Source organism: Pseudophryne corroboree, chromosome 1 (assembly GCF_028390025.1).
Source record: "Pseudophryne corroboree isolate aPseCor3 chromosome 1, aPseCor3.hap2, whole genome shotgun sequence".
Lineage (NCBI taxonomy): Eukaryota > Metazoa > Chordata > Amphibia > Anura > Myobatrachidae > Pseudophryne > Pseudophryne corroboree.
Genome location: NC_086444.1, coordinates 409,684,966 through 409,712,694, shown reverse-complemented (window position 1 = coordinate 409,712,694; position 27,729 = coordinate 409,684,966). Strand labels below are relative to the sequence as shown.

The 27,729-nt window shown below is 46.8% G+C and overlaps 2 protein-coding genes across 3 annotated transcripts in view; both read left to right on the top strand.

Moving 5' to 3' along the window:
• The window catches only part of FICD (FIC domain protein adenylyltransferase), a 1,034,845-nt gene that overhangs the window by 637,867 nt on the left and 369,249 nt on the right, over positions 1–27,729 (top strand). The gene's annotated exons all lie outside the window — the stretch shown is intronic.
• SDS (serine dehydratase) overlaps positions 1–27,729 on the top strand; it is a 68,439-nt gene that overhangs the window by 34,440 nt on the left and 6,270 nt on the right. For both annotated transcript variants that reach the window (XM_063913283.1, XM_063913284.1), the window contains exons 2-7: positions 75–233; positions 495–534; positions 2,975–3,114; positions 3,228–3,319; positions 9,977–10,204; positions 11,608–11,732. In XM_063913283.1, coding sequence (XP_063769353.1) covers positions 75–233; positions 495–534; positions 2,975–3,114; positions 3,228–3,319; positions 9,977–10,204; positions 11,608–11,732 — 784 coding nt within the window. The remainder of the gene's footprint in view (positions 1–74; positions 234–494; positions 535–2,974; positions 3,115–3,227; positions 3,320–9,976; positions 10,205–11,607; positions 11,733–27,729) is intronic.

The following is a 27,729-nucleotide window of genomic DNA, read 5'->3' as shown; positions in this document are numbered from 1 at the left end:
TGTGCAAGATTAGCATTATAACCTCCTAGAAGCCTGTTGCATAATATTTACTGTACACACTTCTCATTCTACAGGTCACAATGCCAGAAATGAGCAGTCTGCATTTGAACACCCCTCTAAGAGACAGTGTTCCTATGTCCAAACTGTCCAAGACCAAAATATATCTAAAGCTTGACAATGCACAGCCCACAGGCTCCTTCAAAATCCGTGGCATTGGCCATCTCTGCAAAACGGTGAGTGCACTGACCAATGAATTATTAGGCTAACTTTGGTTACCATAGCATTCAAGCATCGCTTTGTATATTTCTGTGGGTTTTTTATAAAATCCAGATGTACCACTTAAAATAATTCTTGGTCTATAAATGAAAGCTGTTTAATAAATAATAATAAATAATAAAAATAAAAAGTTGATCTAGTACATATTTGTTACATCTGATTATTGTTTTCATTAGAGCTAACAAATAGATTGAATCTTGTGCCCGTCTATCTTGCAGTGGGCAAAACGGGGCTGTAAACATTTTGTCTGCTCCTCAGGTAAGTATCTTAATAGATTCATCTATTTTTCATCTCCTGGATAGTGCCCTCTCCTTCCACTGATTCTTATTATTGGTCATTTCAGTCACATTCTGTGGTACACTGTTATAACCTAATTCGCTAGTCAGCCAATGGTGGTCCCATGAATCATCAAACAGGACCAGGCATAACTAAAGTTCAAAATACACATTTTCTTGCCCCTGTCTGAACTACTAGAACTAGTGGTATATTTAATATTAAAAAAGTTAAATGATAGAGCTTATGGTGTAACAAAACCGAAGTAAAATAATATGTTGTCTGTGTGATAAGACAAGGCGCTGTATTGGTTTAATACCTCAGCTCAGACAACAAAAGCAATGTCTGACTCTGGCCTGGAAGTCGTACACATCTACACTTATGGGGGGTCATTCCGAGTTGATCGTAGCTGTGCTAAATTTAGCACAGCTATGATCAATCACACTGACGTGGGGGGGGGGGGGGGGGGATGCCTAGCACAGAGCCAGTCCCCCCCGCAGAAGTGCAAAGGCATCGCACAGCGGCGATGCCTTTGCACTTCAAGAGTAGCTCCCGGCCAGCGCAGCTTTAGCGTGCTGGCCGAGAGCTACTCATCGCTCCCCGGCCCGCAGCAGCTGCTTGTGACGTCACGCAGCCACTGCGGCCCGACTCCCGTTCGGTCCGGCCACGCCTACGTTGGCCAGACCGCTCCCACGAAGAGGCGGCCAAATGCCGCCGTTCCGCCCCCTCCCGCCCAGCGATTGCCTCTGCCTGTCAATCAGGCGGAGGTGATCGCATCCCGGCTACGGCCTTCAGCCGTCTGGCATGCGCCGGCGCAGCAGGGACCCGTTCGCTTGGCTGTGACAAAAAGCAGCGCGCGAACAGATCAGAATGACCCCCATGGTGTGTACGCACTGGACGATATATCTGCTGTTCTATTGAGCTGTCGATATATCGCAGGTCCGTTTGTCAGTGTGTACGAATGATACGTCTGTGAACGCCATTGTTCACAGACATATCGCGCCGGCCCTGCAGCACAGCCGATGACCAATATATCTAATGATATATTGGTGCATCGCTGCGTGTGTACGTGGGGGTCAGCAGACCACCCGTACACATGGTGCACCAGCCGGCAGTGACTGACGGCTGAACTAGGCGGGTGCATGTAAATGCCTGCCCAGTTTGTGATGTCAGTCCCAATGGATCAGACTGCCCGGTCCGTCCATAGATATATCTGCAGATCAGTTGATCTGCAGATATATCTTACTAGTGTGTACCCATCATTACAGTTTACTGGGCTATTACAGGGCGTTCTCACAGAAAGCTCAGTAAGGGCATGTTCATGCAAATGCAGTGCTGGACATATAGTAAGGGAAATTACCATTTGGAGGCCTATCTTTTGCACTAAGCATAGGGCCAGTTTAAGTGTTAGCTGCTGAGGACTGCTAGCAGACCATGTGCACACATACATACATACATACATACATACATACATACATACATACATACGTGGCCACAACACTGCACATTACTGTACTTCCAATGCTGGATATGAGTCTCTGTACTGCATCCCGCTTGTAAATACACTTGGTTAGCATTCAATTGTGTTGGAGATTAAACATGAAATGTAATGTGATGTCACAAAGCCATATACCATGGGACTTGCCATGCTTTGTGGATGCCAGACAATACAAGGTCTTATATAGGCATAAACCACATGCTAGGAAAATGATTCTTATCAGCTAAATTACATAGGTTGCTGTGGTAACTATTTTCATTAATTCTCTTTACTTATTGATATGAAATGGTTTCTAATGATGGCTATTCAGGTAGATTTTCCATCAGTCAGTTGAGGTTCAGTAATATTGGGGCAGATTTATTAAGCTCGATGAAGTGATAAAGGTGAAGGTGATAAAGGACCAGCCCATCAGATCCTAACTGTCATTTTTCAAACCCAGCCTGTGACAAGTTAAAATCTGATTGGCTGGTCCTTTATCACCTTCACCTTTATCACTTCACGAGCTTAATAAATCTGCCCCATTGTTACTTAACAAAAATAAAATAAAAAAAACCCCAGAAAACCAATACAGGCAGGTGCAGCTGGATCGAGTACTATATAGGACTGTCACGACTCATGGTTGCCGCTGAACACTCTCGTTTGCCACCTAGGGGAGATTTGTGAAATCTTGGAGAGAAATAAAGTACCAAACAATCAGTGTCTGGAAATTTTTGTAACAGTCTGTAAAATAATAGATAAAAACTGATTGGTTGGTATTTTATCTCTCTCCAAGAGAAATATTTTAGTTTGCGTAGCACAGTATCAGATACTTGCACTTGCTGGGACAATAATCTGCCTCGAGGTGGCCTGACCCCTAAATCTGCCCCTGTCCACTATCCACATGATATGAAAAGAATATACTTACTGGTTTTTATTTTTGTTTTAAAGGTGGTAATGCCGGCTTGGCAGCTGCTTACAGTGCACGCATGCTCTCTATTCCTGCCACCATTCTTGTGCCCGTTACTACCCCTGCCTTCACCATTCAGAGGGTGAAAGACGAAGGAGCCATAGTCTCCGTGGTGGGAGAGGTCAGTTCAGTAGTCCGATAAACATCAAACACACAAATTACTTTCAACAACACATATATCTATAGTAGCATTATTGAATCTCATTTTGTCTCTGAATTCTCCATTTATTGTAGATATTAGACGAGACTATTGAGCATGCTAAAGAGCTAGTGAGGAATAACCCAGGATGGGTGTACATTCCTCCATTCGATGACCCTTTGATATGGTAAGAGTTTGCCTATTTTATCATGGTTTGCAGAATAATATGTATTATCAACAGCAATGTACAACTGGCCTATATGACTGCAACATATGAATGAATGCTCTGCAGCTTACAGATAGGAAGACAAGGGAGGTGGTGTTTAAAAGAATAAAAGCAAATGTATACTATGATCGGTACCGATTAGTAATAAATGAAGACTTGCACCAAACATGGCAAATATCAGGCAAAGGGGCCTATTTATCAAGCAAGTTTCTCATAAAATGATGCCAAACTGCAGTTTCTAGTTTTCTACATCATTTCATGCATCACTGCACTGCATGTAATAACAGCATAATTCTGGACATTTCACACAAATCTCCAGGAAAAGGCTAACTGCCGCTGCAGACTGCAGTCCTCATTATTATCAATAGAGATTGCAGTCTGACCCGTATGTACCAAACTTTGAAAAGCAAAGTCTCAGATGGTGTAAACTGCTTTTTATATCTATGAAAGCATATTTGGAGGAGAGGAATCTTACAATCACTCTTCTGCAGCCTCCGAAAATGGACACTGTGCTCACGCAGTGTCAGTTTCCCAGGAGGGGGGCTTTCAAAAATCTGAAAGACTCCTCTAATAACCCCGGGGTGTAACTCCCAGGGAGAGTGGTAATTGCTACTGCTGTCCCTGTGAGTTACATTTACAACACAGTGGAGATTTTTTTTTTGCTAAAAAAAAAAAAAAAAATTGCAGCACTTCTGCAATTCTTAGTACATAGGCACCAAAGGGCGGGATGCCGCAAAAATAAAAATGCAGCCACACCTCCAAATATGCTGTTTCCAGAGGTTTGGACACTTACTTCGTATGCACCATGACACGGAATGCGATAGATTTTGTGGCTTGGATGCGATGGGGAATACCATGTTAATAATAAATAGGATATTAATTACCTACTGGTAAATCCTTTTGTCGTTGTCCGTAGAGGATGCTGGGGTCCATATTAGTACCATGGGGTATAGACGGGTCCACCAAGAGCCATTTGCACTTTAAGAGTTTAACAGTGTGGGCTGGCTCCTCCCTCTATGCCTCTCCTACCAGACTCAGTCTAGAAACTGTGCCCGAGTAGACAACATACTTCGAGAGAAGGAAATACACAGATAGTGGAGAGATTCATACCAGCTCACACAACAAGGCAAATCTGGCCATCATGCCAGAAAACTCAGCAACAGCTGAATCAGGAACGAACACAGAACTTACATAGGAACCAGGTAGTACTGAACCAAATAACCACTGCAGGATAAAGAAGCGCTGGGCGGGCGCCCAGCATCCTCTATGGACTACAAGAAAAGGATTTACCAAAATCCTATTTTCTCTTACGTCCTAGAGGATGCTGGGGTCAATATTAGTACCATGGGGATGTACCAAAGCTCCCAGAACGGGAGGGAGAGCGCGCAGGCTCCTGCAGAACTGCTTGACCAAACGTGAGGTCATCAGAGGCCAAAGTATCGAACTTGTAAAACTTAGCAAACGTGTTCAAACCAGACCAAGCAGCTGCTCGGCAAAGCTGTAAGGCCGAGACACCCCGGGCAGCCGCCCAGGAAGAACCCACTTTACGAGTAGAGTGGGCCTTAACCGATTTTGGACACGGCAAGCCTGCCGTAAAATAGGCATGCTGGATGGTGAACCTGAACCAGCGAGAAATCGACAGCTTAGTAGCAGGACACCCAATTTTCTTGGGATCATAGAGGACAAACAGAGTCAGATTTCCTGAGAGGAGCAGTCCTCTTCACACAAATCTTCAAAGTCCTCACAACATCCAAGGCCTTTGAAGCAATTGAGGAGTCAGGAGCCACTGGCACCACAATAGGTTGGTTGATATGAAAAGCCGACACAATCTTAGGAAGAACTGTGGACGAGTCCTGAGTTCCACCCTATGTTCATGGAAGACCAGATAGGGACTTTTACAGTACAAAGCCCCCAATTCTGACACACGTCGAGCAGAAGCCAAGGCCAACAAATTGACCGCCTTCCACGTGAGAAACTTGATTTCAGCCTCCTGCAGAGGCTCAAACTAATCCGATTGCAGGAACTGCAACACCACATCAAGATCCCATGGTGCCGTTGGCGCCACAAAGGGAGGCTGGATGTGCAGAACCCCTTTCAAAAAGGTCTGAACCTCAGGGAGGACAGCTAATTGTTTCTGGAAGAAAATGGACAAAGCTGAGATCTGGACCTTGATGGAGCCCAATCTTAGGCCCATATCCACACCTGCTTGCAGGAAAAGGAGAAAACGTCTAAGTTGAAACTCCACCGCAGGAAATTTCTTGGAGTCACACTAAGACACATTTTTTCCAAATTCGATGGTAATGTTTAGACGTTACCCACTTCCTAGCCTGTATCAGGGTAGGAATAACCTTGCTCTGAATACCCTTCCGAGCTAAGATCTGGCACTCCACCGCCATGCCGTCAAACGTAGCCTTGGTAAGTCTTGATAAGCGAACGGCCCCTGCAGTAGAAGATCCTCTCGAAGAGGTAGGGGCCTTGGATCTTCCAGCAGTAGATCCAGCAGATCCGCATGCCAAGCCCTCCTTGGCCAGTCTGGAGCAATGAGGATTTCCAGAACTTTTGTTCTTTTTACAAATTGTAGAACTCTTGGAATTAGAGGAAGTGGAGGGAATACATACACTGATGTGAACACCCACGGTATTACTAGTGTGTCCACTGCCACTGCCTGTGGGTCCCTCAACTTGGAACAGTACCTCTGCAGCTTCTTGTTGAGGCGGGAGGCCATCATGTCTATGTGAGGAACCCCCCACCAACTGTTACCTCCTCGAACACTGCATGGGGGAGGCCCCACTCTCCTGGATGGAGATCGTGTCTGCTGAGGAAGTCCGCTTCCCAGTTGTCTATTCCGGAATGAAGATTGCTGACATCGCTATCGCATGCCTTTCTGCCCAGAGGAGGATTTTTGTCAGCTCCGACATTGCAGCCCTGCTCTTCGTTCCACCTTGTCGGTTTATGTAGCCCACTGTGGTCACGTTGTCCGACTGCACCTGAACAGCCCGATCCTGTAGAAGGTGTGCTGCTTGAAGAAGGCTGTCGTATACAGCTCTTAGCTCTAGGATGTTTATCGGAAGAAGGGATTCTTGACTTGACCACCTTCCTTGGAAGGTTTCCCCTTGAGCGACTGCTCCCCAACTTCTTAGACTTGCATGCGTGGTTAGAAGGATCCAGTCCTGGGCTCCAATCCTTCAGCCCTCCAGAAGGTGTGGTAGTTGTAGTCACCAGAGAAGCGAAATCCTGGCTTTCGGAGACAGACGTATCCTCTGGTGCATGTGTAGGTGAGATCCCGACCACTGGTCCAAGAGATCCAGTTGAAAGGAGCGAGCATGAAACCTTCCGTACTGCAGAGCCGCGTAGGAGGCAACCATCTTCCCCAGAAGGCAGATGCACTGATGAACAGACACCTTGGCAGGTTTCAAGACATCCCGAACCATGGATTGAATCACCAACGCTTTCTCCACCGGTAGAAACACCTTCTGCACCTCTGTGTCGAGGATCATCCCCAGGAAAGACCGCCTCGTCGGCTCCAGATGAGACTTTGGAAGGTTCAGAATCCAACCGTGCTCCTTGAGCAGATGCGTCATCAGAGCAATGGATCTTAACAACTTCTCCTTGGATGATGCCTTGATCAGCAGATCATCCAGATACGGAATTATGTTCACCCCCTGCTTGCGGAGGAGAACCATCATCTCTGCCATCACCTTGGTGAAGACCCTCGGTGCCGTGGAGAGACCAAACGGCAGTGCCTGAAACGGATAGTGATAGTCTATCGGTGCAAACCTGAGGTAAGCCTGATGCGGCGACCAAATGGGAATGTGGAGGTACGCATCCTTGATGTCCAGGGACACCAGGAACTCCCCCTCAGTCAGTCCTGAGATAACTGCCCTCAGACACTCCATCTTGAATTTGAAGTCCCTGAGATAAGGGTTCAAAGATTCCAAGTTCAGAATTGGCCTTACTGAACCATCCGGCTTCAGAACCACAAAAAGGTTCAAATAGTAACCTTTGGTCAACTGATGAGGTGGAACTGGAACAATGACCTCTGAGACTATAAATTTTCGGATAGCGTCCAGTAGAATAGCTCTGTCTGCCTGCAAAGCCGGCCATCTGATTTGAAGAATCTGTGAGGTGGGAGAGTTTGAAACTCCAGCCTGTACCCCGGGACACTGTCCTGTATCCAGGGGTCCAGGCCATACGACACCCAGATGTGGCTGAAATGCCAGAGTCTTGCTCCCACCTGACCTTCCTCCAGGCTTTGCAGTCCACCGTCATGCTGAGGACTTTGAGGTACCAGAAGCAGGCTTCTGGTCCTGGGAACCTGTGGGAGCAGGCTTTTTGGATTTGGCACAACCACCTCTAAAGAAGGTGTGAGAGGGCTTGTTCTTTCTAGGCCTAGTGGGCCAAATGAACTGTGATGCGTTGGCAGTAAAAGGCTTCTTCGTAGCCAGTGCACCTGAGGGGAGAAAAGGAGACTTACCCACTGTAGCCGTGGCAATCCACGTATCCAGCGCCTCCCCAAACAGAGCCTGACCTGTATAGGGTAGGCTTTCCACACTTTTCCTGGATTCCGTGTCCACAGACCATTGGCGCAGCCAGAGACCCCTGCGAGCCGAGACGGACATGGAGGAGATCCCCGCAGCCATGGAAACCAGATCCTTCATGGATTCTACCAGGAACCCTGCAGAATCCTGTATGTTACGTAAAAATAAATCAACATCACCTTTATCCATCGTAGTCAAGTCCTCCTGCAGAGTGATTGACCACTTTGCTATAGCTTTTGAAATCCATGCACAGGCAATAGTAGGCCGCAGTATAGCCCCTGAAGCCGTGTATATGGATTTGAGCGTAGCATCCACTTTGCGATCTGCCGGGTCTTTCAACACGGTAGATCCTGGGACTGGTAAGACCACCTGTTTTGACAGCCTAGAGACAGAGGCGTCAACTATAGGCGGAGACTCCCATTTATTTCTATCATCTTCCGGGAAGGGAAAAGCAACCAGAACCCTTTTAGGGATCTGGAATTTTCTCTCCGGGTTTTCCCAGGCTTTTTCAAATACAGCATTTAATTCCTTAGATGCCGGGAAGGTGAGAGGGGCTTTCTTGCTGTCCGTGAAAAAGGCCTCCTCAACCTGCTCAGGAGGTGTGTCAGAAATATGTAACACATCCCGCATGGCCTCAATCATCAACTGCACCCCCTTAGCAAGTGATGCCGACCCCCTCGACACATCCCCATCACCGTCTGCTGTGTCAGAATCTGTATCCGTGTCATCCTGCATAATCTGGGCAAGAGCATGTTTGTGAGAATGTACCGCAGGGGGTCCCGAGGGAGCAGTATCTGACCATACTGCCATAGAGGACTGCAATACCTGAGTAGCATGCTCAGTCCTTGCAACCCTTTCAGAAATCTGAGAAATAGCCCCCCTAAGAGAGGTTAACCACTCCGGTTCTCTAGCAGGGATCTGCGCTACAACAGTGCAATCCTGATTACATGGGATGGGATCTCCCCGAGAAGATAAATCCTTTGCAGCATACGAGACAGTCTCTAGACATGTTTGCTTGTACACCCCACATACACACAGGGTACAGGGCAGACAGAGTTTCCCCCCCAAGAATGTCAGAGAGACACAGAGTTTGGAGCCAACCCACACACAGCGCTATATAGGTATAGGGAGACCCTTAACCAGCGCTGACTGTGTCCCTTAATAGGTGACACAGTCTGTACACAGGCTCCCCTCCCTTCTACAACTCCCTGGTACCGTACAGATAGCTAGAGGTGCTCTGGAGGGACTGCTCTTCCACTGGCAGCGTGTCTGCAGGCAGGAAAATGGCACTGAACGCTGCTGGGTCCACTCTGAGAAGCCCCGCCCCCTTAATGGCGCTGTCTTCCCGCTCTTCCAAGATTATACTGGCCTGAGGATTTTGTGCTGGCTGAGATCCGCGGACCCAGACAGGCTTTCTGGTCAATGTAGGGTTAAGGCGCTGGCTCAGGGCGCCCCTCACAGCGCCGCACTTAAGTACCGCTGAGCTCCCCGGAGCGCAGTTAGTATTGCGCTCCTACCCTGTTTCCGCCATCTTCACACCGGCCACCTGCTTGCTAGGGGGGGTCAGTGACTCACTCACCACACTTCAGCTCTGTAAGGGGTTGGCAGCATGCTGCTGGGGTGAGCGTTCCCCTGCGGCGGGGAGCGATCTATCCCCTCTGGAGCTCAGTGTCCAGTCAGCAGAGACAGTGGCTCAGACCCCGCAGGGTGGACACTGCTCCCCCACTCAGTCCTTCGATGCAGGGAGGTTGTTGCCAGCAGCCTGCCTGTAAAAAAACAAACTCTAAAATAATCTTTTCTAAAGAAGCTCTATAGAGCTCCCCTAGCTGTGACCGGCTCCTCCGGGCACATTTTCTAAACCGAGTCTGGTAGGAGGGGCATAGAGGAGGAGCCAGCCCACACTCTCAAACTCTTAAAGTGCCAATGGCTCCTGGTGGACCAGTCTATACCCCATGGTACTAATATGGACCCCAGCATCCTCTAGGACGTAAGAGAAATAATGCAGTCCTATCAACAGTATTATTGTGTTCATAATACATTAGTTAATGTTTATTTTTGGCAATGGTTTCTCATTCTACAGGGAAGGCCACACCTCACTTGTAAAAGAAATAAAGGAAGGCCTGCCTGCAAAGCCTGGGGCAATTGCCCTGTCAGTAGGTGGCGGTGGTTTGCTCTGCGGAGTGGTCCAAGGCCTCCATGAAGTAGGATGGAGTGATGTCCCCATCATTGCCATGGAAACCATAGGCGCTCACAGCCTTCATGCTGCTTTGGAAGCTGGGAAATTAGTTACTCTTCCTGAAATTACCAGGTATGCATATAGTCTCAAACTATACAATATTTTGTGTTCAATAGTTATCATTTTATATGTGGTATAACATTAATGCACAGATTTATGAAGCCTTAGAGAGTGATAAATTGCACAGTGATAAAGTACCAACCAATCAGCTCCTAACTGACATGTTACAGGTGTGTTTTTGAAAAATGACAGTTATCTCCCTGCAATTTATCACTCTCCAGGGCTTGATATATCTGGGCATAAACTTTAAAAAAACAAAAACCCTTATGTTGTATAACTATGCATGATGAGTCTACATTCCACAGTGCCATTCACAGCCAGCGTAGCAGAAGATTGTAGTTCTTATTAGGCTTGTTGTCATATTTTCTATTTAATTTTCTTCACAACAACAGATGATCTGTACGAAAAGTAATTGACTGACAAAGTACAGCCTGTGCAATATGAGACACCGCAGCGATGCTAATTGCATATGTACTAACATATGCGATTAACATCGCAAAGCGATGATAGAAGCCTCCTGCGATACCGGTGAGGTGGTTTGCAGTGGGTCTCTGTGGGGACCGTCACCTCTTAGCCCCGTGTGCTGGGAGTCCCCCGAGCTCCTCCTCCTCCCCTCTACAGCCGGAAGGACAAATGGCTGTGATGCGGGGGGAGGAGGGAGTGGAGGATCGTGGGGCTGCACTGGGATGCTGCCTAGATAGAGGTGAGTGGGGGTTGGCGGGTGCGGCGCCAAGCGGCGAGTGCGAAAGAAGCCCATAGGCTTAAATACAGTATTGCCATAAAAAGATGGCGATACCCTCAGTGCCAAAATCCCTGCAGCCAGGCTATAGTACCTATGAAAAGGAATTAAAACACCTGAAAATGGGGGTTTTACCGCATTTTCCCTTTAGTACATTCCACCCATGATGTATTATCCATTATTTCATCGAGTCAATAAAGGTGATATGTATAAAACCTTTGAGATCAATAAAGTAGAGAAGTTGCCCTTAGCAACCAATAACCTTTCTAGCAGTCATTTATCTAACACAGGTTACACGGTGACAAAAACGGTAGCGATGGACATGTTTCCACCTTTCTTGAAGGATTGAATTTAATACACCTGTTCTTCAAAGAACATTAACTTGGCTGACACTTACGTAACACTTCAAAGACCCAGTGAAACAGGGTTCTCTGCTATTCTGCTTGTTCAAATCTGATCATGAATTTTAATCAGACATGCTGGAGAATAATTAGCATCATGCATGGTCAAGTCAAATTACCAGATCTGCAAAGGTATGGTGTCTGTGGGCAATTTGATAATTTGGAATGGCCTGTGACAATGTTCTCAGTTCTTTACAGGTTGATATACTGCATTAGTGTATATATATATATATATATATATATATAAACAAATCCTAAACATTTACATTTCTTAGTGTTGCGAAGACATTAGGAGCAAAGACTGTGGGAGCGCAAACATTAAAAGTGGCTCAGGAACATCCCGTTTTCTCAGAGGTCATCTCAGATCAGGAGGCTGTGGGGGCTATTGAGAAGTTTTTGGGTAAGTGAATGCAGAAGGTCTAGATTGTCAGTAATAATGGTGGGATTTCAAGTACACCATATAAAAGCTTTATACTAATACCCCCTTTCCACTAGCTCCTTAAAATGTGCAGGGGCGCGCATTTACCAGTGTTCTTCCCTAGTGGAAAAGGGTCCCCCTGCAAATTCCCGGATCAAGTGATCCGGGAATCCTACCCGGGTAGCTTGCTGGATTGAACACGTGTTCCACCCGGTAAGCTGTCTAGTGTGAACGGGAGCCTTGTCTATGCGACACGACTCCTGTTCACAGTGTGTGGGAGGGCGGTGCTGGGAGATCATGTGATCTCCCAGCACCGCCCCTGCCGCGTTACCAACCCAGCAATATGCCGGGTAGGTGAGCGCTGAGGGAAAGGGGGCTGTAGCACGGGTCGCAGCCGTGTCAGGCGACACGGCTGCGACCCGTGCTACAGTGGAAAAGGGGTATAAGATGAAAATAGGATTTTAATACCTACCGGTAAATCCTTTTCTCTTAGTCCGTAGAGGATGCTGGGGACACTTCAAGAACCATGGGGTATAGATGGGATCTGCAGGAGACATGGGCACTTTAAGACTTTAAAAGGGGTGTGAACTGGCTCCTCCCTCTATGCCCCTCCTCCAGACTCCAGTTATAGGAACTGTGCCCAGGGAGACGGACATTTTGAGGAAAAAGGATTTATTTTGATTTAAAACTAAGGTGAGATACATACCAGCTCACACCTCAAGCATGCCGTACAACATGGCATTCAACCCAACGCATGCAACAGCATGAATAATGACAGCAACAGGCTGACTATAAACGCAACGCAACACAACACGTGTGTAACCATAACCAATGACTGCATATACAATACACACTGGGACGGGCGCCCAGCATCCTCTATGGACTAAGAGAAAAGGATTTACCGGTAGGTATTAAAATCCTATTTTCTCCTACGTCCTAGAGGATGCTGGGGACACTTCAAGAACCATGGGGTGTATACCAAAGCTCAAGAATGGGCGGGAGAGTGCGGATGACTCTGCAGCACCGATTGACCAAACAAGAGGTCCTCCTTAGCCAGGGTATCAAACTTGTAGAATTTTGCAAAAGTGTTTGAACCCGACCAAGTAGCTGCTCGGCAAAGCTGTAATGCCGAGACGCCCCGGGCAGCCGCGCAGGATGAGGCCACTTTTCTGGTAGAATGGGCCTTCACCGATTTCGGTAACGGCAATCCAGCCGTAGAATGAGCCTGCTGAATCGTATTACAGATCCAGCGTGCAATAGTCTGCTTGGAAGCAGGAGCCCCAATCTTGTTGGGAGCATACAGGACAAACAGAGCCTCCGTTTTCCTAATCTGAGCCGTTCGGGCTACATAAATTTTCAAAGCTCTGACCACATCTAGAGACTTCAATTCCGCTAAGGCGTCAGTAGCCACAGGCACCACAATAGGTTGGTGCATGTGAAACGATGACACCACTTTTGGCAGAAATTGCTGACGAGTTCTCAAGTCCGCTCTATCTTCATGGAAGATCAAATAGGGGCTCTTGTGAGACAAAGCCGCCAATTCAGACACCCGCCTTGCAGAGGCCAAGGCCAACAGCATGATCACTTTCCAAGTGACGAGTTTCAACTCTACCTTACGTAAAGATTCAAACCAATGAGATTGCAGGAACTGCAACACCACGTTAAGATCCCATGGTGCCACCGGGGGCACAAAGGGAGGTTGGATGTGCAGCACGCCTTTCACGAAAGTCTGAACTTCCGGAAGGGAGGCCAATTCTTTTTGAAAGAAAATTGACAAGGCCGAAATTTGTACTTTAATTGAGCCTAACTTTAGGCCTGCATCCACCCCTGCTTGCAGAAAGTGGAGAAAACGGCCCAGCTGAAATTCTTCCGTAGGAGCCTTCTTGGATTCACACCAAGACACATATTTTCTCCAAATACGGTGATAGTGTTTCGCTGTTACTTCTTTTCTATCCTGAAGCAGTGTGGGAATTACTTCCCCGGGAATACCCTTTCGGGCTAGGATCCGGCGTTCAACCTCCAAGCCGTCAAACGAAGCCGCGGTAAGTCTTGGTACACGCACGGCCCCTGCTAAAAGAGATCCTCTTGTAGAGGAAGAGGCCAGGGATTTCCTATGAGCAATTCCTGAAGATCTGGATACCAGGCCCTCCTTGGCCAGTCTGGAACAATGAGGATTGCATGAACCCTTGTTCTTTTTATGATCTTTATCACTTTTGGAATGAGTGAAATCGGAGGGAACACATATACCGACTGAAACACCCACGGTGTCACTAGGGCATCCACCGCTATTGCTTGAGGGTCCCTCGACCTGGAACAATATCTCGGAAGTTTCTTGTTGAGGCGAGACACCATCATGTCTATTTGAGGAATTCCCCAATGACTTGTCACTTCTGCAAAGACCTCTTGATGAAGACCCCACTCTCCTGGATGGAGATCGTGTCTGCTGAGGAAGTCTGCTTCCCAGTTGTCCACACCTGGAATGAAGACCGCTGACAGAGCGCTTACATGCCTTTCCACCCAGCGGAAAACATTTGTGGCTTCTGCCATTGCCGCTCTGCTCTTTGTTTCGCCCTGGCGGTTTACGTACGCCACTGCTGTTGTGTTGTCCGACTGAATCAAGACGGGCAGATCGCGAAGAAGATGTTCCGCTTGTAGAAGGCCATTGTAAATGGCCCTTAATTCCAGAATGTTTATGTGTAGACAAGCTTCCTGGCTTGACCATGTTCCCTGGAAATTTTCCCCCTGTGTGACTGCACCCCAGCCTCGGTGACTCGCATCCGTGGTCACCAGGATCCAGTCCTGGATCCCGAACCTGCATCCCTCTAGGAGGTGAGAGCTGTGCAGCCACCACAGGAGTGAGATTCTGGTGTTGGAAGACAGGATTATCTGTCGGTGCATGTGCAGATGGGACCCGGACCATTCGTCCAACAGGTCGCACTGAAACACTGGCATGGAATCTGCCAAACTGAATGGCCTCGTAGGCCGCCACTCTCTTCCCTAGCAACCGAGTGCTGGTTTCAGAATCTGTTTGACCAGGTTCTGAATTTCTAGAGCCTTTTCCACTGGAAGAAAAACTCTGTAATTCCGTGTCCAGAATCATACCCAAGAACGACAGCCTTGTCGTCGGATCCAATTGTGATTTTGGCAAGTTTAGGAGCCAACCATGTTGATGCAGAATTGTCAGGGAGAGCGTCATGCTCTGCAGTAATTGTTCCTTGGACCTCGCTTTTATCAGGAGATTGTCCAAGTACGGGATAATTGTGATTCCTTGCTTGCGCAGGAGAACCATCATTTCCGCCATAACTTTGGTGAAAACCCTCAGAGCCATGGACAGACCAAACGGCAACGTCTGAAATTGGTAATGACAATCCTGAACGGCAAACCTCAGGTAAGCCTGATGTGGAGGACATATGGGGACGTGTAATTAGGCATCTTTTCTGTCGACCGACACCATAAAATCCCCTTCCTTTAGACTGGAGATCACTGCTCGGAGAGACTCCATCTTGAATTTGAATTTTCTTAGATAGGAATTGAGGGATTTTAAGTTCAGAACTGGTCTGACCGAGCCGTCCGGCTTCGGGACCACGAACAGGCTCGAATAAAAGCCTTCTCCCTGTTGTGACGGGGGGCACCGTGACAATGACTTGATTTTGACATAGCTTTTGTATAGCATCACATACCACCTCCCTATCCAGAAGAGAAACTGGTAAAGCAGATTTGAAAAATCGTCGAGGGGGAACGTCTTGAAACTCCAGCTTGTACCCTTGGGACATTATTTCTAATACCCATGGGTCTAGGGCCGAACGAACCCAGAAAAGACTGAAGAGCTTGAGACGTGCCCCCACTGGTGCGGACTCCCGCAGAGGAGTCCCAGCGTCATGCGGTGGATTTGGTAGAAGCCGGAGAGGACTTCTGCTCTTGGGAACCTGCCACAGCCGGTGACCTTTTTCCCTTTCCTCTTCCTCTAGAAGCAAGGAAGGAAGACCCTCGTCCTCTTTTGTATTTATTGGGCTGAAAGGACTGCATCTGATAATGGAGCGTTTTCTTTTGTTGTGCAGGAACATAAAGTAAAAATGATGACTTACCCGTGGTAGCCATAGATACCAGGTCAGCGAGGCCGTCACCAAACAAGACACGACCTTTATACGGCAGAGACTCCATAGCCTTCTTAGAGTCAGCATCAGCATTCCATTGATGAATCCACAATGCTCTCCTAGCTGAGACTGCCATGGCATTGGCCCTTGATCCCAAAAGGCCAGTGTCCCTCGCAGCTTCCTTAAGGTAGGCTGCAGCATCCCTGATATGACCCAGTGTCAAAAGAATGCTATCCCTATCCAGGGTATCGTGATATGTAACATCTTTTATCGCCACAATCATGTACTGAATGCTCTTAGCCTGTTTCGGATTTAATCTGGCATCACTATAGTCGACACTGGAGTCAGAGTCCGTGTCGGTATCTGTATCTGCTATCTGGGTAAAAATGCTTTTGTGACCCCGAGGGGGTCTGACAACACATCCTCCACGGATTTCTTCCATTCCTGGGTCTGAGACTCAGACTTATCCAATCTCTTATTTAATAGAGCCACATTCGCATTCAAAGCACTCAAAACATTTACCCAATCAGGCGTCGGCGGTGCCGACAGGGTCACTCCCACAGCTGTTTCTTTCCCTAATCCAGTCTCCTCCTGGGAAGAGCTCTCAGACATGCCGACACACAAGTACAGACACCCACAAACACACTGGGCATATAGGGGACAGACCCACAGTAAAGCCTGTCAGAGAAACACAGAGGGAGTGTGCCAGCTCACAACCCAGCGCCTATCCCGGTTCTGAAACTTTTTATATAATGCCTCAAACCTGTTAGCGCTTTTATATAATTAATCCAGCACCAAATTAACTGTGCCCCCCACCCCCGTTTTGCACCCTGTTACTTGATACAGCAGTGTTGAGGAAGGACCAGCATCTCTGCAGCTCTGTGAAGAGAAAATGGCGCTGATGAGAGCTGTGAGGGCTAAGCCACGCCCCCTTAATGGGGCGCTTCAGCCCCACTATTTTATACTGGCGGGGGTTCGGATTTAGTGCCTAGGCACTTAAAAACCTCATAGCCAGTCTCAAAATGAGGATTTTATGCTGGCCAGGGCGCCCTCCCCCCCCCCCCCCCCCTGCACCCTGTAGCGCCGCTGTGTGTGTGGGAGCATGGCGCGCAGCGCGGCCACTGTGTGGTACCTCAAAGCCGTCACTGAAGTCTTCTGATCTTCTTCTACTCACCCGTCTTCTGACTTCTGGCTCTGTAAGGGGGGTGACGGCGGGCTCCGGGAATGGGCATCTAGGCGTACCTAGCGTTCAGACCCTCAGGAGCTAATGGTGTCCTGTAGCCTAAGAAGCAGAGCCTTGAAACTCACAGAAGTAGGTCTGCTTCTCTCCCCTCAGTCCCACGATGCAAGGAGCCTATTGCCAGCAGGTCTCCCTGAAAATAATAAACCTAACAAAAGTCTTTTTCAGAGAAACTCAGGAGAGCTCCTCAGTGTGCATCCAGTCACCCTGGGCACAATTCTAAACTGGAGTCTGGAGGAGGGACATAGAGGGAGGAGCCAGTTCACAACCCTTTTAAAGTCTTAAAGTGCCCATGTCTCCTGCGGATCCCGTCTATACCCCATGGTTCTTGAAGTGTCCCCAGCATCCTCTAGGACATAGGAGAATGGACATTTTAACAGCATTGTAAGCCCTGGGCAAAGCAATGCACTGGGGACACCTCCCACCATTAATAAAATAAGATTTTACTTACCGATAAATCTATTTCTCGGAGTCCGTAGTGGATGCTGGGGTTCCTGAAAGGACCATGGGGGATAGCGGCTCCGCAGGAGACAGGGCACAAAAAGTAAAGCTTTTCCAGATCAGGTGGTGTGCACTGGCTCCTCCCCCTATGACCCTCCTCCAGACTCCAGTTAGGTACTGTGCCCGGACGAGCGTACACAATAAGGGAGGATTTTGAATCCCGGGTAAGACTCATACCAGCCACACCAATCACACCGTACAACCTGTGATCTAAACCCAGTTAACAGTATGATAACAGCGGAGCCTCTGAAAGATGGCTTCCTTCAACAATAACCCGAATTAGTTAACAATAACTATGTACAATTTATGCAGATAATCCGCACTTGGGATGGGCGCCCAGCATCCACTACGGACTCCGAGAAATAGATTTATCGGTAAGTAAAATCTTATTTTCTCTATCGTCCTAGTGGATGCTGGGGTTCCTGAAAGGACCATGGGGATTATACCAAAGCTCCCAAACGGGCGGGAGAGTGCGGATGACTCTGCAGCACCGAATGAGAGAACTCCAGGTCCTCCTTAGCCAGAGTATCAAATTTGTAAAATTTTACAAACGTGTTCTCCCCTGACCACGTAGCTGCTCGGCAAAGTTGTAATGCCGAGACCCCTCGGGCAGCCGCCCAAGATGAGCCCACCTTCCTTGTGGAGTGGGCCTTTACAGATTTAGGCTGTGGCAGGCCTGCCACAGAATGTGCAAGTTGGATTGTGCTACAGATCCAACGAGCAATCGTCTGCTTAGACGCAGGAGCACCCATCTTGTTGGGTGCATACAATATAAACAACGAGTCAGATTTTCTGACTCCAGCTGTCCTTGCAATATATATTTTTAATGCTCTGACAACGTCCAGTAACTTGGAGTCCTCCAAGTCACTTGTAGCCGCAGGCACTACAATAGGCTGGTTCAGATGAAATGCTGACACCACCTTAGGGAGAAAATGCGGACGAGTCCGCAGTTCTGCCCTGTCCGAATGGAAAATCAGATATGGGCTTTTGTAAGATAAAGCTGCCAATTCTGATACTCTCCTGGCAGAAGCCAGGGCTAGAAGCATGGTCACTTTCCAAGTGAGATATTTCAAATCCACCTTTTTTAGTGGTTCAAACCAATGAGATTTTAGAAAGTCCAAAACCACATTGAGATCCCACGGTGCCACTGGAGGCACCACAGGAGGCTGTATATGCAGCACTCCCTTAACAAAGGTCTGGACTTCAGGGACTGAAGCCAATTCTTTTTGAAAGAAAATCGACAGGGCCGAAATTTGAACCTTAATAGATCCCAATTTGAGACCCATAGACAATCCTGATTGCAGGAAATGTAGGAATCGACCCAGTTGAAATTCCTCCGTCGGAGCACTCCGATCTTCGCACCACGCAACATATTTTCGCCAAATTCGGTGATAATGTTGCACGGTTACTTCCTTCCTTGCTTTAATCAAAGTAGGAATGACTTCTTCCGGCATGCCTTTTTCCTTTAGGATCCGGCGTTCAACCGCCATGCCGTCAAACGCAGCCGCGGTAAGTCTTGAAACAGACAGGGACCCTGTTGAAGCAAGTCCCTCCTTAGAGGTAGAGGCCACGGATCTTCCGTGATCATCTCTTGAAGTTCCGGGTACCAAGTCCTTCTTGGCCAATCCGGAACCACTAGTATCGTTCTTACGCCTCTTTGCCGTATAATTCTCAATACTTTTGGTATGAGAGGCAGAGGAGGAAACGCATACACCGACTGGTACACCCAAGGCGTTACCAGCGCGTCCACAGCTATTGCCTGCGGATCTCTTGACCTGGCGCAATACCTGTCCAGTTTTTTGTTGAGGCGAGACGCCATCATGTCCACCATTGGTCTTTCCCAACGGGTTACCAGCATGTGGAAGACTTCTGGATGAAGTCCCCACTCTCCCGGGTGAAGATCGTGTCTGCTGAGGAAGTCTGCTTCCCAGTTGTCCACTCCCGGGATGAACACTGCTGACAGTGCTATCACATGATTCTCTGCCCAGCGAAGAATCCTTGCAGCTTCTGCCATTGCACTCCTGCTTCTTGTGCCGCCCTGTCTGTTCACATGGGCGACTGCCGTGATGTTGTCCGACTGGATCAACACCGGTTTTCCCTGAAGCAGAGGTTCTGCCTGGCTTAGAGCATTGTATATTGCTCTTAGTTCCAGAATGTTTATGTGAAGAGACGTTTCCAGACTCGTCCATACTCCCTGGAAGTTTCTTCCTTGTGTGACTGCTCCCCAGCCTCTCAGGCTGGCGTCCGTGGTCACCAGGATCCAATCCTGTATGCCGAATCTGCGGCCCTCCAATAGATGAGGACTCTGCAACCACCACAGAAGAGACACCCTTGTCCTTGGAGACAGGGTTATCCGTAGGTGCATCTGAAGATGCGACCCTGACCATTTGTCCAACAGATCCCTTTGGAAAATTCTTGCGTGGAATCTGCCGAATGGAATTGCTTCGTAAGAAGCCACCATTTTTCCCAGGACTCTTGTGCATTGATGTACAGACACCTTTCCTGGTTTTAGGAGGTTCCTGACAAGCTCGGATAACTCCTTGGCTTTTTCCTCCGGGAGAAAAACCTTTTTCTGAACCGTGTCCAGAATCATCCCTAGGAACAGCAGCCGAGTTGTCGGCATTAACTGGGATTTTGGAATATTCAGAATCCACCCGTGCTGTTTTAGCACTTCTTGAGACAGTGCTAATCCCATCTCTAGCTGTTCTCTGGACCTTGCCCTTATTAGGAGATCGTCCAAGTATGGGATAATTAATATGCCTTTTCTTCGAAGAAGAATCATCATCTCGGCCATTACCTTTGTAAAGATCCGAGGTGCCGTGGACAATCCGAACGGCAGCGTCTGAAACTGATAGTGACAGTTTTGTACAACGAACCTGAGGTACCCCTGGTGTGAGGGGTAAATTGGAACGTGGAGATACGCATCCTTGATGTCCAAGGATACCATAAAGTCCCCCTCTTCCAGGTTCGCTATCACTGCTCTGAGTGACTCCATCTTGAACTTGAACTTCTTTATGTACAGGTTCAAGGACTTCAGATTTAGAATAGGCCTTACCGAGCCATCCGGCTTCGGTACCACAAAAAGAGTGGAATAATACCCCTTCCCTTGTTGTAGAAGAGGTACCTTGACTATCACCTGCTGAGAGTACAGCTTGTGAATGGCTTCCAAAACCGTCTCCCTTTCGGAGGGGGACGTTGGTAAAGCAGACTTCAGGAAACGGCGAGGTGGATCTGTCTCTAATTCCAACCTGTACCCTTGAGATATTATCTGCAGGATCCAGGGATCTACCTGCGAGTGAGCCCACTGCGCGCTGTAATTTTTGAGATGACCGCCCACCGTCCCCGAGTCCGCTTGAGAAGCCCCAGCGTCATGCTGAGGCTTTTGTAGAAGCCGGGGAGGGCTTCTGTTCCTGGGAAGGAGCTGCGTGTTGCTGTCTCTTCCCTCGACCTCTGCCTCGTGGCAGATATGAATAGCCCTTTGCTCTCTTATTTTTAAAGGAACGAAAGGGCTGCGGTTGAAAAGTCGGTGCCTTTTTATGTTGGGGAGTGACTTGAGGTAGAAAGGTGGATTTCCCGGCTGTAGCCGTGGCCACCAAATCTGATAGACCGACTCCAAATAACTCCTCCCCTTTATACGGCAAAACTTCCATATGCCGTTTTGAATCCGCATCGCCTGTCCACTGTCGCGTCCATAAAGCTCTTCTGGCCGAAATGGACATAGCACTTACCCGTGATGCCAGTGTGCAGATATCCCTCTGTGCATCACGCATATAAAGAAATGCATCCTTTATTTGTTCTAACGACAGTAAAATATTGTCCCTGTCCAGGGTATCAATATTTTCAATCAGGGACTCTGACCAAACTACCCCAGCACTGCACATCCAGGCAGTCGCTACAGCTGGTCGTAGTATAACACCTGCATGTGTGTATATACTTTTTTGGATATTTTCCATCCTCCTATCTGATGGATCTTTAAGTGCGGCCGTCTCAGGAGAGGGTAACGCCACTTGTTTAGATAAGCGTGTTAGCGCCTTGTCCACCCTAGGAGGTGTTTCCCAGCGCTCCCTAACCTCTGGCGGGAAAGGGTATAATGCCAATAATTTCTTTGAAATTATCAGCTTTTTATCAGGGGCAACCCACGCTTCATTACACACGTCATTTAATTCTTCTGATTCAGGAAAAACTATAGGTAGTTTTTTCACACCCCACATAATACCCTGTTTAGTGGTACCTGTAGTATCAGCTAAATGTAACGCCTCCTTCATTGCCAAAATCATATAACGTGTGGCCCTACTGGAAAATACGGTTGATTCGTCACCGTCACCACTGGAGTCAGTGCCTGTGTCTGGGTCTGTGTCGACCGACTGAGGCAAAGGGCGTTTCACAGCCCCTGACGGTGTTTGAGTCGCCTGGACAGGCACTAATTGATTGTCCGGCCGCCTCATGTCGTCAAACGACTGCTTTAGCGTGTTGACACTATCCCGTAGTTCCATAAATAAAGGCATCCATTCTGGTGTCGACTCCCTAGGGGGTGACATCCTCATATTTGGCAATTGCTCCGCCTCCACACCAATATCGTCCTCATACATGTCGACACACACGTACCGACACACAGCAGACACACAGGGAATGCTCCTAACGAAGACAGGACCCACTAGCCCTTTGGGGAGACAGAGGGAGAGTTTGCCAGAACACACCAAAAGCGCTATATATATATCAGGGATAGCCTTATAATAAGTGCTCCCTTATAGCTGCTTTGTTATATCAAAATATCGCCATAAATTTGCCCCCCCCTCTCTGTTTTACCCTGTTTCTGTAGTGCAGTGCAGGGGAGAGACTTGGGAGCCGTCCTGACCAGCGGAGCTGTGAGAGGAAATGGCGCCGTGTGCTGAGGAGATAGGCCCCGCCCCTTTTCTGGCGGGCTCGTCTCCCGCTATTTAGAGAAATCAGGCAGGGGTTAAATATCTCCATATAGCCTCTAGGGGCTATATGTGAGGTATTTTTAGCCTTTATATAGGTTACATTTGCCTCCCAGGGCGCCCCCCCCCAGCGCCTTGCACCCTCAGTGACCGCGTGTGAAGTGTGCTGAGAGGAAAATGGCGCACAGCTGCAGTGCTGTGCGCTACCTTTAGAAGACTGCAGGAGTCTTCAGCCGCCGATTCTGGACCTCTTCTGACTTCAGCATCTGCAAGGGGGCCGGCGGCGCGGCTCCGGTGACCATCCAGGCTGTACCTGTGATCGTCCCTCTGGAGCTTGATGTCCAGTAGCCAAGAAGCCAATCCATCCTGCACGCAGGTGAGTTGACTCCTTCTCCCCTCAGTCCCTCGCTGCAGTGATCCTGTTGCCAGCAGGAATCACTGTAAAATAAAAAACCTAGCTAAACTTTTTCTAAGCAGCTCTTTAGGAGAGCCACCTAGATTGCACCCTTCTCGGCCGGGCACAAAAATCTAACTGGAGTCTGGAGGAGGGTCATAGGGGGAGGAGCCAGTGCACACCACCTGATCTGGAAAAGCTTTACTTTTTGTGCCCTGTCTCCTGCGGAGCCGCTATCCCCCATGGTCCTTTCAGGAACCCCAGCATCCACTAGGACGATAGAGAAAAATAATACCCCAGAGAGGACATCCACTGAAACCCCCCCCCCTTCCCCATTAATTATATCAAATGCCAGAACAGACCACAAATAAATAGGAAAAAAAAAAAATACAATCATAAATTAAAGGGCCCACATACCAGCAATCACAATTTGTTTAAAAAAATCCTGTGAATTTCTTTCCTGTGGAAATCTTTAGATTTATTGCGTCTCAAATCCATCTAACTTCGACCATATATTACAGATATTTTACAGATACATACATTATAGATATTTTCAGTGCTTTGCAGATCATTTTCAGCAAATACAGATCTGCCAGTCTTGAAAGGCTCATTATTTTACTAGCAATGGTCTGCACATCTGCTGATTGTTACCATACACTGTCGATCTACAGGCCCCAATTAATCGGTGAAATTAAACATGTTGAAAAACCTGATTTACCAATTCCAATCAATTTTTGGTCTAAATCTGCGATCTGTGAACCCCACACAAAGGAGATTTATTTACAATCATCTGCAAAATGACAAATTGTCAGGTTGCTCCAATTGTCAGGAAATAGAGACAAGGGATGCAAGTATAATTCTGCCACTGTATAAATCACTGGTACGGCCGCATCTAGAATACAGTGTACAGTTCTGGGCGCCACATTATAAAAAAGACATCATGGAACCTGCAAAGGTTCAGAGAAGAGCTAGAAAATGTAGGGCTAATGGTGCCCATACACTTGTGAGATAATCGGTGCTAACCTTCGATTTCGACCGCATCTGTGAGAGAAATCGAAGGATTGTATCCACATTTTAGGTACCTTTCGACGCGATGCGCGGGCACACCGGTCGAATCTCACGTCTCAAGATAGTATGTGCTGCACTTACTATTTATCGAATCGCAGTGCGATCGCATGTGTTTTTAAAAACACATGCTATATATTGCACTGCGATGTGCGATGGGCATCCGCCGGGAGCAGATGGAGGCTGCTCCCACTCGGCGGTGATGTGCCCATCACGTGATTACCATGCGATCTATCGCATGGTAATCACTTTGACAGTTCAGGTTCGATTTCATCGCACCTAAACTGCCGGTGCGATGCTCTGCGATGTCGTGTCCCGGGGCATCGCACAAGTGTATGGGCACCATTAGAAGCAGTGGATTATGAGGAAAGGCTAACAAGGTTAGATATGTTTACACTAGAAAAAAAGGTGTCTAAGAGGAGACACGATTAACATTTACAAATATATTAAGGGTCACTATATGGAACTATCAGGTGACTTGCTTATCGAGAGATCTGTGCACAGGACACGCGGTCACCCTCTAAGGTTAGAGGAGAGGAAGTTTCATATCAAGCAAAAGAAGGGATTTTCACAGTAAGGGCAGTAAAGAGTTATGGAATTCTCTGCCAGAGCAGTTTGTAATAGAATTGAAAGATAGTTTAAAAACATGCGCAGATTAATTCACGGGTGCAGCTAAAAATTATATCTCAAAGTGTACATCCCAAATTGAGGGAAAAGAGATACAAACTTAAAGCGCTCCCATAAAAACCCAAGTTTACAAACAAACACCCAGTGAGTAATTAAAATCAATAGATCACATACACTGGTGTTTCTGGAGGTAGACAGGGATCCAACGCTGATTAAGGCAAATATATCTAAACCTCATAGAAAAATGTAAAACAAAGAAAAGTGCAATAGTGCGATTATCCTTTTTAAAACCACATGGATTTATTTTCATACTGCACTTACACCAAGCAGATGGAATCAGTAGCATGTATATAAGTCCTCATTGGCAGTGCAGCAGAAAGGAACAGGATAATAATATTCTTTAAGGTAGACAAGAATCCAGCGCTGGTATTCCTATATGCTTATATCAAACAAATACAGCCAAGCCTCATAAAAGATATAAAGCAAAAGAAAGTGCAATAGTGCAATTATCCTTATTTTTATTTTTTTTAAAAACAAGGGTTTATTTTAAACATTGCACTTACACCAAATAGACTAAATAAATAGCATGTAGATAAATCCCCAATGGTAGATACAGCCACAGGAAGCAAGGTCTTCTTCAGAAGCGTACAGTGCTCTCCCGTACATCTCTATAAATACCCTAATACAGAAAGCAGCTGTTCTTAATTGCCGCTAATCGGCGTGCAAACCCGGCCGCGCATGCGCTGACAATATCCACATGACCGGAAACAGTATGGCCATGCGTTCCACCGTAACAGGAAGTCCCAATGTACTGAAAACGACTTGCGTTCCAGCTCTCCACAGAATCCAATCCCGGAAGTTGCAGCAGCGATGCGTTCCACCTCATAGGAAGTCCTCAAATAATAAGCTGTTGTGCGTTCCAATCAGCCGGGGAAGCCGAAATCAGCTCAATAATATTTAAAGAGTCCTCCACAAATGTCCAACCATTAATTAAATATCCAATAGAGATACATAGAAAAATGCTTTATATGAATAAAAGCAGCACCTCAAATGAAATTAAAAAAAGTGTTAGTACACAAAAAATAACAGCACTATATATGAGGCATATCAAAGAATAAAAAGAAGCGGGCCAGAAACAAAAAAATGCAAATAGATCAAATAGGCAACAATTAAAACTAAGTTAAAAAACATTTTAATTCAAAGTCACCATTAAGCCCATTAGGGGCAAGTGTATCCAAATGGTGTATCCATCTCATTTCTGATTGAGATAATCTTTTATCTATGTCTTTCGATCGCCAATTAGGTTGTATTTGCTGTAAACCATAAAAACTTTATTTTGCATTCGTTTGATTCATGGCACGCTTTAAAATGTGAGGAAACAGTATGTGTTATTAACCCCTTACGGATGTTATAAATGTGCTCTGCGGCTCTTACTTTTAAGCACCTAGTGGTTTTACCCACATAATAAAAACCACAAGCACATTCCAAGGTATAAACAATATTCTTGGAATGGCAAGTGATGAATTCCTTAATTTCCACAGATTTACAGTTTATAGACAAATTCGTAGTTTTCTTGTCTCTGCATTTAACGGTTTTGCACATCAGGCACGCACATCGGTGGAAGCCCTTTGTGCGTATACTTTGACGTGGGTTATTCTCAACATGACTCCTCACCAGATGGCTCTTTAAGGATGGTGCCCTTTTATAAATAAAAAGAGGTCTTTCAGGAAGTACACGACCTAATAGAGAATCCTGCTTTAATAATTTCCAGTTATTTTTAAAAATTCGTTCAATCTCCTTATGTCTTGAATTATATTGACTAACAAAAGCCCATTGAAAACTTTGATCTTTTATAACTTGACTGTTTTCTTTTTCTTTAAGAAGATCTACTCTATTAATATTATCCACTTTCTCTCGTTTTCCTCAATGAGTCCCTTGAATAACCCTTTGCAATGAATCTTTCAGATAAATAATTTTGTTGTTCATTGCAAACCTCACTATCAGTACAATTCCTTTTAATACGAATGTATTGTGTACACACTGTGAGATCCCTGCTATGTTCGATTTTGACTATGCGATTTCCCTTGAACTCCCCCAGAGCCCAGATAGTACAGATTTTGACTATCTGTGCTTGAGATTTTGTCTATGTACGATTTTGACTAAGTGCCAATTTTGACTATACTTTGTACTAGATCGTACACTAGATAGTCCAGATTGACTTGCCTGCAAAGTCTATCTAGCCTTACGATACCGACCCCACGGGAGCGCGCATCGGGATCGAATCTGTATCGCAAGCTGCCTAGCACCATGAGATATGCACTAACTTTTCATAAGATTTTGACTATATAGTCAAAATCTCACAGATTTATCTCACCGTGTGTACACACCCTAAAGGGAATAGATTCTAACCAATTTAAATGATGTTGACTCGTGATGTCAATAAAGCTATTTGAATCAGTAGCTTTAAGAAAAGTTTAGGTCTTTAATTGTCCCATATCTACATAGATATTGAGATCTAAAAATAAGATTTTACTTACCGATAAATCTATTTCTCGTAGTCCGTAGTGGATGCTGGGGACTCCGTCAGGACCATGGGGATTAGCGGCTCCGCAGGAGACAGGGCACAAAAATAAAGCTTTAGGATCAGGTGGTGTGCACTGGCTCCTCCCCCTATGACCCTCCTCCAAGCCTCAGTTAGGATACTGTGCCCGGACGAGCGTACACAATAAGGAAGGATTTTGAATCCCGGGTAAGACTCATACCAGCCACACCAATCACACCGTACAACTTGTGATCTGAACCCAGTTAACAGTATGACAAACGTAGGAGCCTCTGAACAGACGGCTCACAACAATAACAACCCGATTTTTTTGTAACAATAACTATGTACAAGTATTGCAGACAATCCGCACTTGGGATGGGCGCCCAGCATCCACTACGGACTACGAGAAATAGATTTATCGGTAAGTAAAATCTTATTTTCTCTGACGTCCTAGTGGATGCTGGGGACTCCGTCAGGACCATGGGGATTATACCAAAGCTCCCAAACGGGCGGGAGAGTGCGGATGACTCTGCAGCACCGAATGAGAGAACTCCAGGTCCTCTTTAGCCAGGGTATCAAATTTGTAGAATTTTACAA